Source organism: Ipomoea triloba, chromosome 11 (genome assembly GCF_003576645.1).
Source record: "Ipomoea triloba cultivar NCNSP0323 chromosome 11, ASM357664v1".
Classification (NCBI taxonomy): domain Eukaryota; kingdom Viridiplantae; phylum Streptophyta; class Magnoliopsida; order Solanales; family Convolvulaceae; genus Ipomoea; species Ipomoea triloba.
This window is the reverse complement of record NC_044926.1, coordinates 24,456,819-24,468,389: the sequence shown is the minus strand read 5'-3', so window position 1 is coordinate 24,468,389 and position 11,571 is coordinate 24,456,819. Positions and strand designations below refer to the sequence as shown.

General features: G+C 32.8%; 2 protein-coding genes across 2 annotated transcripts; both read right to left on the bottom strand.

Moving 5' to 3' along the window:
- Positions 1-408: 408 nt before the first annotated feature.
- Positions 409-3,906, bottom strand: LOC115997473 (probable inactive poly [ADP-ribose] polymerase SRO5). The gene is made up of 5 exons (XM_031237029.1): positions 3,239-3,906; positions 2,128-2,383; positions 1,109-1,243; positions 894-989; positions 409-683 (listed from the first exon to the last, which is right to left on the bottom strand). The coding sequence occupies exons 1-5, from the start codon at positions 3,745-3,747 to the stop codon at positions 633-635; spliced, it is 1,047 nt and encodes a 348-aa protein (XP_031092889.1). The 5' UTR covers positions 3,748-3,906; the 3' UTR covers positions 409-632.
- A 3,930-nt stretch (positions 3,907-7,836) lies between these two features.
- LOC115997227 (probable inactive poly [ADP-ribose] polymerase SRO5) lies at positions 7,837-11,117 on the bottom strand. The gene is made up of 5 exons (XM_031236738.1): positions 10,446-11,117; positions 9,259-9,514; positions 8,522-8,656; positions 8,307-8,402; positions 7,837-8,076 (listed from the first exon to the last, which is right to left on the bottom strand). Exons 1-5 carry the CDS (start codon positions 10,964-10,966, stop codon positions 8,026-8,028), a joined length of 1,059 nt encoding a protein of 352 aa, XP_031092598.1. The 5' UTR covers positions 10,967-11,117; the 3' UTR covers positions 7,837-8,025.
- Positions 11,118-11,571: the final 454 nt, after the last annotated feature.

Sequence of the window (11,571 nt, the reverse complement as noted above, 5' to 3'; positions counted from 1 at the left end):
TATAGGAATGTATTTTATAAGTTTGAATAATGTACTTTATGTGCTACAATAATGTACATTATGTGAGAATAATAACTTTGTGTTAGAATAATGTACATTATGTTTCAAAACAATGAAACTTCTATGATAAGAAAATGTACTTTATGAGTCATAAAAATTAATGTTATTTTTAGATCGTGATCCACAGCTGTGTGAAATGAATAGGATTGCATGCATGCAGATTGGATTAGTGTTTTAATTAGAATATGACTTCAGTTTTATTATTCTACAATATTTATTTTCTAGTTATCATAATTTAGATGTCGTTCAATTTATAATTAATCTCATTATTATAATATACACATAAGATTTATAAATAATATATTCCATTATATATTTTTCCCTTAATTTTCTTCCTGGGAAAAGCTGTTACATAAACAAAGATATGATATATTTTCTTTCTTTACAAGCATTAAATTACAACCACCTTGAAGCTAAACCTAATGAAATTAAGAGGGGAAAGTAAACATATATAGCATATACATATATATATTTTTTGAAAGATATATAGGATATATATACATTCAATATTAAATAAACATATGGAAATTGAGGTGGTTGATATGATCCAAAAACTATTCACGACCCATGACTCAAGTATTCCTTCTAACTCCTGTCTTGTTCCCCATTGAGGTATTAGTTTCCTGCAAAATCAATCATAAAATTAGAAAAATAAACTCAGATATTTTCAAACATGTTTTGCATAAATAAACATGTATATATAGTGCAAGTAAGAGAAAGATCAGGTGAGAATAATGTTTTTTTTTTCCATGCAGTGCACTTTTATCAATCTTTATATGATAGAATTGTTATTATTAACAATATATATAATCATGAATTACAAAATGACATACCATATCCTTTTGGGCTTTCACTATTTTGATTATCAATTCATCTCCTGCGAGTCTTCTCAAGCGCTTAATCATTTCAAGCCGTGTTATTTTCCCTTCCTACATACAGTGCACAATTATTTCAGCATGAACCATTACTATATGCATGCCCAATTAAGAAGATTTTTTTTTTCTTTTTAACATTGAAAAAATAAAATAAAAGAATTTGAAGTACTAACCCTGTGATCCTTCACATATGTTGTGATCGACTGCATGATTTGTGGAGGTAAAAATTTTTCGAGTTCAGCAACCAAAGATGGAAATGTAATCCTTGGAGAATTTGGTTTCTTTTGAGAAACCGTGTTTCCTTGAACCTATCAACCAAATATTATACAAGAAAAATGTCATTAGATTAAGATGAAAATTATTTATATATAGATTGAATCTTATATTAAAAATAAGAAAATAATTCTAACCACTTTTGATGTCACGGGTTCCGTGATGTTATCATGGTTAGTACATGATTATAAAAATTATTACTATAAATGTGCAACTTCAAAATTTTCATTTCTAGTCCTCCCGGATCTCATTGAATTTCGTCACATAACATGTGAGTTACGTGAATGTCATATGAACAGACATTTTGTCATACATATGACAAAAGTCGCTGAGATTTAGGCATTCCTCAGAAAATATAAATTATGCACTGATAATAACAACTTTTTTGTGGTCCAACCATAATGAAAACATTACTAAATTTAAATAAAAGTTATTTATGCTCATTCGATTTGTTCCATCCCACATTAAAACAAGGTTACAGTAAGCACTAGGAGCTAATCGGACTACCGCCTAGCGCCTAGAAGGCCTAGGCAGGCGACTATGCAGCTAACTAAAAAAAAAGTCGACGTATGTGTGTGTGTGTGTGTGTGTATATATATATATATATATATATATATATATATATATATATATATATATATATTGAAAAAAATTAACACGGCCGAGCTGACCGGATTAACTCAGTTAACTCGATCGAAATGGACGAGTTAACTCAACTGAGTTAGGCTCTAGGCGGCCGAATTAGGCGTTAGGCAGGTGCCTACGAGATAAATCGCCACGGTCTAAAGGCGCCTAGCGCCTAGGCAGGGACTTAGATCGATTTTTGCAATAGTGCCTTAGAATATGACGATAGTTAATATCACTTTGTTCCATTCCACCTTAAAAGGGGATGATTAAAAGTAAAAGCAGTACAACTCACCCCGAAAGAATTGTGAGCATTAAGGCTAGAGATGGTGAAGCTGATGATATAGAGAGGCAAGATGTGAGTGTCGATGTTGGTACTCCACACAATATACTTTTTGGGAAAAACCAAATCATCAACACCACAATCAAACTCTTGAGAACTTGGATGCCATTGTGTCGAATCGGGTCGTACCAATTCCGTCTTCCCCAAAATCACCTTGCAATATAACACATGCCGCATCCCATTTTCATCCGCCATGGCTGAATTCAAACTGAAACACACAAACATTGCTTCAAAACGTTAAATCTCAAACACAAATAGTATTGCCCCAATTGTTTTTTTTTTCTTGTAGTGTTTGCATAAGAAAGTAAAAAAGTGAAAATAATTTTAGTTAAGTTGATCAGACTATATATTTGATAACTATAAAATTATAACTTCTATTTTTGTGAACGTTTATTAATGGACCTTCTTAGTTTGAAGAAGTCAATTATAGATAATCTAGCTAGTTTAATTTCTTTGTTAGCCACAAGATAGAGTTTATCTAGTACACACTCTTAGTAATAGTTACAAGAAAAAAATAAAAAAAGTATGTGTACAGAAGCAAAAAAGTCCACAAAATCCTAATCAAATTGGTTAATCCTAGATTTGGTAACCACAAAATTATAAATTCAGCTATTAAAAGGAATGGCTTATTAGAGCATCTCCAATAATCGTAGTTTTAAAACTAGACTAGAAGAAAGAAGATGTTTGGGAGGAAAATAGTTGCAGCGCTCCACTGGATGCTAAATGTGCACCTAACGCATACAAAGGCAAAGGCAGTAGCCTTTTGCCATCTCTCTCCTGCGAGACACACCGGAAAACTTAGGTTTTACAAGCTGAACACTCTCTATATAACCTTCTTTCTCTTTTATCTAAATCTTAAAATTACAAAAATGTGTAAAATTTTCTATTAAGAATGCTCTTATCTTCTTAGTTTGAACATGAAACAACCTAATCTAGTTATATCTTTTTATTAGTCAGAATCACAAAAACAAGTTTCTCTAATATACACTCTTGAATAGCGATTCAAATACTGACGCGTTCTAGTAATAAAAAAAACAAAACAAAACAGTGTGGAAATAATTACCATCCAAGAGGGAAATAATCAGGACAGAGATAAACTCCATGGCCAAAGCTTCCATCCTTGTTCATCGAAGGATCAAACCCGTGTTGAAGAATTGAAGTCAGCTCCTTCTTAGACGCTCCAAGCCAAGCAAACTGCATATTCCCATTCCCAAATCCGGACTTCTCCTCCACCGCTTTCGCAAAAAGACCAAAAGCCTGAAGCTTCGCCTTCTTCATTACCGAACTCGAAAACTCATTCTTCTCAATCGATTCTATCGCCGCGTGCATCCCCACGCCCCTCAAACCCAACACTAGCTTCTGTTCCATAATATGATGCTCCCTATTCCCTTCTTCCACTCCGATTAACCTGCAATTCCTCTGTTCATTATAATGATCCGTCACGGAGCTTGAACTTCCCGTGCACGAATGCTCTTCCTCCTCCTCCGAGCATCTCTTCAGTGTCGCCGGAGCGAACAAAGGCTGAGTTTTAGCGACGATTTTCAGTTTCCTCTGCGGCGCTCTGTTCTCCATTCTCGCCGGATTTAATGGCGGATTTATAAATATTCTTCGATGAAACAGAGGAATTAGCGAAAGTGATCGGTATTTAAATTTTGATGTGTATATATAGGTTTAAGGATTTGAATTGAATCCGAATACGACTAGGAATGGGAGTAGGATTAGAATTGAAGAGAAACCGCCACACGCATTTTCCATACATATTAGTTGAATAAAGTGATGACTTTTTGGGTAGGGTCGGCGCCTTGGCGGTTAAAGCTTTAGGGCTCTACGCAGCGTATGACGGCTTTCGGTAATGCTGTGTGTCCTTCGTGTCCCTAATTTTATTTTAAACAATGGTTATAATTACAAAAAATTGTTACGCCTGTCACGTTAATTATCAATGTCACTAAAAAAATATCAGTGGTTTAATGTTACATTTTAAATTTTAAAACGTGAAATATATTACCACTCATCAATAAGGAGGAGAAACATTATTATCGGCAGAAAAAGAACAAATAATGAAAGGAAAATAAAGGAACAAAACATGATCTTCAAACAAGAAAAACACCGAATAACCACATTTACACCACTAATAATTCATGGGAAGAGTAATATGTGTCATGTTTTAAAAATTAAGGGACAATATTTAATTTACACCACTAACAATTCATGGGTAACATTGATAATTGACATATTTGTAAAGATATAAATTGTAATTTTTCTGATAATATATTAATGTCTATCTGTATTTCAAGGTCTATTTGTATTTCAAGAAATATATATATATATATATATATATATATATATATATATATATATATATATATATATATATATATAGAATTAACAATGATTTGTATATTTAATTTGTATGATCAGACTCTCGGCCGCGTATGGCTATCATTCATGTTGTGTCTCCTTCGTGTCCGTGACTCAAAAGGTTTATCTACCGATTGATAAAGGGTCACATTAGTGCGAGATCGTTTCACAAATGATTATTTATGAGATGAGTCGAGTTATGTTAGGTCAATACGCAATTTTAATACATATACTTGTAAATGTAATACTAAATCAGGAATAAACTATTTATTACTTATAAAGGAAAACATATGGAGTAATATTTTTAAAGATAAATGTAATACTTATATTGTGATGTAAAAATATTATTTTTTATTCAAAAATATATTAATTTTTTTATTCAAAAATATTATATTTTTTCTTATAAGTAATGTTGCACTTATAAAGAAGAGTGTAATACTTTTACATCAAAATATTAATGTATTACATTTTCTCCTATAAATAATAAACATTTTATTCATGATTTAGTATTACATTTGTTAGTATAAGTATTATATTTCATCTTAACCCGACCCATCTCACGGACAATGATATATGAGACAGTCTCACAGATTTTTATTTATGAGATGGATTGTATTGTAGACAACTAGTTGTATAAGTATTACCAAAATTTTAGTTATAAGTATTATAATATTTATCATTAATAACAATAATCAATTTTATCATAAATAGTATACAATTAATTTAGCTCACTGGTTATACTATTTATGATAAAATTGATTATTTATACTATTGGGAGAAGAGACCAAGGTTCGGTAGTGACAGGGTGAAATTATGCTCAAAGTTGGCATCTAATTGATAACTAATTTTTTAATTAATTGTATGATCAACTAATTCATGAGCACACACAATAAATAGAAATAATATCAGGAGGGAAAATACTATTTTCCTATTAATTTTTAAAATAATATATTTTAAAAATTATAATCATTTTGTACTAAACTTTTTTAGTTTTATTGTTTATTTGATATATACAAATAATATATTTGATATATACAACTTGGGAACTTCACATTCACACATTACATGGCTATAAGTTGCTAGAACTCTGTTAACTCTACTTCAGATTCACACATTCATAACTCTACATTCACAAATTCTACACTCCATATTCACAATTTTAAATCTCCACATTCACACATTTCAGAGCTGCGCTGTTAACTCTACTACATATTTACACATTCATAACTCTACATTCACAAATTCTATACTTCATATTCACAATTTGAAACCTCCACATTCACACATTTCGGAGCTATATGTTTAGTAATTTTTTTGTAAAAAAAAAAATAGTGAAACGGCGTCGTATTGGACCCAGGTCCACCTTGCAAGGTGGACCCTCCAGGGCATAATTTGCCTTTTAACCCCTAATTAAACAAAATCCTGACTCTATCACTGACTAAAATAGTGGGACATTTCGAATTTTTATATATATGATATATACAAATTTGAATTCCACTCAAGCCAAAAGCATTTACAAATTAAATTTAAATACGTACCCCAAATCTATCAACCATTATAGCCCAAAAATATGATTCTTACAAGGTTATATAAGAAGATGAAGCTCAGTGATAGAGAAAAAGTTGAAAAATAAATTCAAAGTGTTGAGGATAGCAAGGATCCATTACGAGTCATAGATGGTCCATTGACAAGGGCAAGGGCTAAACAATTACAAGATACCGTTGGAGGGCTGATTAGTGCTCGATGGGATATGGATCAATCTAATGGGGTCAAGGAGCGACTGGTTAATTTAATTGGAGTCCGATCGGAGTACAATTAATTTGGTCCGACCGTACTGATTACGTGGATAGTAAATAAATTGATTGAGTTATCTATTAGTCTTCAAATAATAAGGTCTTTTTATAACAAGTGGCCTAGAATTATTTTGTTGTTTGTTTGCTAGTTAGATTTTAGTGCCAAGTTGAATTTCAAGTTGTCTATGTTCTAGTCTTTAGGCTAGAGGAGTGCTAGGGAGTTATATAACCGTTATTTTCTTTGTAAAAAGGGGATCAGATTTTGAGAAATAGCAAACAGGAGCACTACTTGTCCCTTGCCTTCTTTCTTGAGTTTTTCAAGACTTTCGACTTATCAAAGATTGTTTTCTTCCTTGTAGCGTCTTCTTCTTTCGTATCACCTTCACACCAGGTGTGGGTGAATCTTTTCAAAAGAAAACACCAAAACCCTTCCAACAACACCACAACCCTACCCAACCTAGACAATCCAACTCCATTCTACTAGAGGCGCGAACACGCCTGAGGCTACAAAACTCTATATCCAGCCCGAGAATCACATCAATTTTGGTATCAGAGCCCGGGTTCAATTAATTCGATCTCACGCTCCAAGAGGTTACAAATCACAGCCTCATTCTTTTTTCTTTGCAGCCTTTTTATTTATTTATTTATTTTTTATTTTCAATTATTAACATGCATGTCTTCATAAAATATTACGTACAAACGAAGTTGGACATCTATCTTTGTTAGTTTGAAATTATTACATTTACAGTTTAATAAATAATTTCTAAATAAATGGTTAGAAGATTGAATGCTAATAGAGAAAGTGATTCAGTGCTTTTTAATTTTACTAATTAAAAATTTTATAAGATTGGGTAAATTATTGTGTGGACCGTGGTCTACAAAGGATCACGGTCCAAAACAACGTCATTGAATTTTATGAGTTAAAATAATGTACATTATGAGTTAGAATAATGTACATTATGAGTTAGAATAGTGTACATTATGTGTTATAATAATGTATTTTCTGCATTAGAATAATGTACTTTATGTGTTACAATAATGTACATTATGTGTTAGAATAATAATTTTAATTTTTGTTAGAATAATATGCATTACGTGTTAGAATAATGAAACTTTTATGATAAGAAAAATGTAATTTTGAGTCATAAAAATGGATGTTACCGTGGATCGCTTGAAAAAATACATACACTAAACGACGTTATTTTTAGATCGTGATCTATACAACTGTGTGGATCAAACTACGAATAGGATTGCATGCATGCAGATTTGGTTAGTGTTTTAGAATAAGACTTCAATGTTATTATGCTACAATATTTATTTTCTTTTTTGTTTTGGGATAAAAAAAAATTGTAGCATAATAACATTGAAGTCTTATTCTAAAACAATATTTATTTTCTAGTTATCATAATTTAGATGTTCATAATCTCATTATTATAATATACACAGAAGATTTATAAATAATATATTCCATCATATATTTTTCCCTTAATTTTCTTCCTCGGAAAAGCTGTTACAAAAACAAATATATGATATCTTTTCTTTCTTTACAAGCATTAAATTACAACCACCTTGAAGCTAAACCTAATGAAATTAAAAGGGGAAAGTAAACACATATAGGATATATATACATTCAAAATTAAATAAACATATGGAAATTGAGGTGGTTGATATGATCCAAAAACTATTCACGACCCATGACTCAACTGTTCCTTCTAACTCCTGTTTTGTTCCCCAATGATGTATTAGTTTCCTGCAAAATCAATCATAAAACAAGAAAAATAAACTCAGATATTTTCAAACATGTTTTGCATAAATAAATAAATAAACATGTATATATAGTGCAAGTAAGAGAAAGATCAGGTGAGAATAATGTTTTTTTTTTTTTTCCATGCAGTGCACTTTTATGAATGTTTATATGATTGAATTGTTATTATTAACAATATATATAATAATATAATCATGAATTACAAAATCACATACCATATCCTTTTGGGCTTTCACTATTTTGATTATCAATTCATCTCCTGCGAGTCTTCTCAAGCGCTTAACCATTTCAAGCCGTGTTATTTTCCCTTCCTACATACAGTGCACAATTATTTCAGCATGAACCATTACTATATGCATGCCCAATCAAGAAGATTTTTCTTTTCTTTTTAACATTGAAAAAATAAAATAAAATAATTTGAAGTACTAACCCTGTGATCCTTCACATATGTTGTGATCGACTGCATGATTTGTGGAGGTAAAATTTTTTCGAGTTCAGCAACCAAAGATGGAAATGTAATCCTTGGAGAATTTGGTTTCTTTGGAGAAACCGTGTTTCTTTGAACCTATCAACCAAATATTATATACAAGAAAAATGTCATTAGATTAAGATAGATGGAAAAATATTTATAGATTGAATCTAACATTAAAAATATCAAAAGAATTCTAACCACTTTTAGTGTCACGAGTTTAGTGATGTTAGCACGGTTAGTACATGACTATGAAAATTGTTACTGCAAATGCGTAACTTTTTCAATTTTTTCATTTCTGGTCCTCCGAATCTCATTGAATTTTGTCAAATAACATGTGAGTCCGTGAATGTCATGTGAATAGACATTTTGTCATACATATGACAAAATTCACTGAGATTTTACAATAGGCATTCCTCACCGGAAGGACTAAAATGAGCCGACCAGATTAACTCGGTTAACTCGATTGAAATGGACGAGTTAATTCAACCGAGTTAGGCGCTAGTCGGTCAAGTCGGCCGAATTAGGCGCTAGGCCCGCCTAGAGAGAAATCACCACGGTCTAGGGACACCTAGCGCCTAGGCGGAGGCCAGGACCAATTTTTGCAATAGTGCCTTAGAATAAGACGATAGTTAATATCGCTTTGTTCCATTTCACCTTAAAAGGAGATGTTTAAAAGTAAAAGCAGTACAACTCACCCCGGAAAAATTGTGAGCATTAAGGCTAGAGATGGTGAAGCTGATGATATAGAGAGGCAAGATGTGAGTGTTGATGTTGGTACTCCACACAATATACTTTTTGGGAAAAAACAAATCATCAACACCACAATCAAACTCTTGAGAACTTGGATGCCATTGTGTCGAACCGGGGCGCACCAATTCCGTCTTCCCCAAAATCACCCTGCAATACAACACATGCCGCATCCCATTTTCATCCGCCATAGTTGAATTCAAACTGAAACACACACAAACATTGCTCCAAAACGTTAAAACTCAACACAAATAGTATGGCCCCATTTGTTTTTTTTTTTTCTTGTAGTGTGTGCATAAGAAAGTAAAAAGTGGAAATAATCTGTGCATAAGAAAGTAAAAAGTGGAAATAATCTTAAATAGGTTGATTATACTATATATTTGGTAACTATAAAGTTATAACTTTCACTTTTGTGAAAGTTTATTGATGGACCTTCTTGATTTGAAGAGGTCAATTATAGACAACTTAGCTAGTTTACTTTCTTTGTTGGCCACAAGGATGAGTTTATCTAGTACACATTCTTGGGTGATAATTGTGAGTAAAAAAATAAAAAAAAGTGTGTACAGAAGCAAAATAAGCTGACACAATACTAATCAAATTGGTCAAGTGTAGATTTGGTAACTACAAAATTATAAATTCAACTATTAAGAGGAGTGGCCTAACTACAAAATTATAAATTCAACTATTAAAAGGAGTGGCCTATTAGAGCATTTCTAATAGTTGTAATTTTTAAAAAAATTTGCACTAAGAGAAGAAGATGTTTGGAAGGAAATAGCTGCACCGCACCCGCTGTCGGTGCATTGAATGTGTGCCCAACGCGCACAATGGCAATAGCCTTCTGCCACTCTCTCATGTGAGACCACAAAGAACTTTAGTTTTGTTAGAGGAGTTGAACACTCTCTGTCCAACTTTCTTTCTCTTTCACCTAGATCTAAAAGCTACAAAAATTATGTAAAATTTTCCTCTTAGAGATACTCTTAACCTTCTTAATTTGAGTCTGGAACGATCTAAGCTAGTTTATCTATTTTTATCGACCAGAATCACAAAAACAAGTTTATTTAATATACATCCTCGAATAGTATTCGGATAAGAACAGGTTCAAGGAAAAAACACTATAAAGTGTGGAAATAATTACCATCCAAGAGGGAAATGATCAGGACAGAGATAAACTCCATGGCCAAAGCTTCCATCCTTGTTCATCGAAGGATCAAATCCGTGCTGAAGGATTGAAGTGAGTTCCTTCTTAGACGCTCCCAGCCAAGCAAACTGCATATTCCCATTCCCAAAACCAGACTTCTCTTCCACCGCTTTCGCAAAAAGGCCAAAAGCCTGAAGCTTCGCCTTCCTCATTACCGAACTCGAAAACTCATTCTTCTCAATCGATTCTATCGCCGCGTGCATCCCCACGCCCCTCAAACCCAACACAAGCTTCTGTTCCATAATCTGATGCTCCCTATTCCCTTCTTCCACTCCGATCAACCTGCAATTCCTCTGTTCATGATAATGATCCGTCACGGAGCTTGAACTTCCCGTGCACGAATGCTCTTCCTCGACCTCGTCCTCGACCTCCGAGCATCTTTTCAGTGTCGTCGGAGCTAACAAAGGCTGAGTTTTAGCGACGATTTTCAGTTTCCTCTGCGGCGCTCTGTTCTCCATTCTCGCCGGATTTAATGGCGGATTTATAAATATTCTTCGATGGAACAGAGGAATTAGCGAAAGTGATCGGTATTTAAATTTTGATGTGTATATATAGGTTTAAGGATTTGAATTGAATCCGAATACGACTAGGAATGGGAGTAGGATTAGAGATTACTTGGAAAAAAAGAATTGAAGAGAAACCGCCACACGCATTTTCCATACATATTAGTTGAATAAAGTAATGACTTTTTGGGTAGGGTCGGCGCCTTGGCGGTTAAAGCTTTAGGGCTCTACGCAGCGTATGACGGCTTTCGCTAATGCTGTGTGTCCTTCGTGTCCGTTATTTTATTTTATTTTAAACAATGATTATAATTAGAAAAAAATGTTATACCTATCACAGTTAATTATTAGTGTCACTGAAAATTATTATGCCTGTCACATTAATTATCAATGTCATTGAAAATTGTTATGCCTGTCACGTTAATTATCAATGTCACTGAAAATTGTTACGCCTGTCACGTTAATTATCAATGTCACTAAAGAAAAAAATTACTGGTATAAATGTTACATTTCAATTTTTAAAACGTGGTATACATTACCACTCATCAATAGGAAGAAGGAGA

Excerpts from the sequence above, each read along its gene's own strand:
- LOC115997227 (XM_031236738.1), bottom strand. The coding sequence starts at position 10,966 with ATGGAGAACAGAGCGCCGCAGAGGAAACTGAAAATCGTCGCTAAAACT. Across the intron at positions 8,403-8,521 it reads CATATGTGAAGGATCACAGG|GAAGGGAAAATAACACGGCT; the intron begins GTTAGTACTTCA and ends CACTGTATGTAG. Across the intron at positions 8,077-8,306 it reads TGAAAGCCCAAAAGGATATG|GAAACTAATACATCATTGGG; the intron begins GTATGTGATTTT and ends TTGATTTTGCAG.
- LOC115997473 (XM_031237029.1), bottom strand. The coding sequence starts at position 3,747 with ATGGAGAACAGAGCGCCGCAGAGGAAACTGAAAATCGTCGCTAAAACT. Across the intron at positions 2,384-3,238 it reads GATTATTTCCCTCTTGGATG|TTTGAATTCAGCCATGGCGG; the intron begins GTAATTATTTCC and ends TGTGTGTTTCAG. Across the intron at positions 990-1,108 it reads CATATGTGAAGGATCACAGG|GAAGGGAAAATAACACGGCT; the intron begins GTTAGTACTTCA and ends CACTGTATGTAG.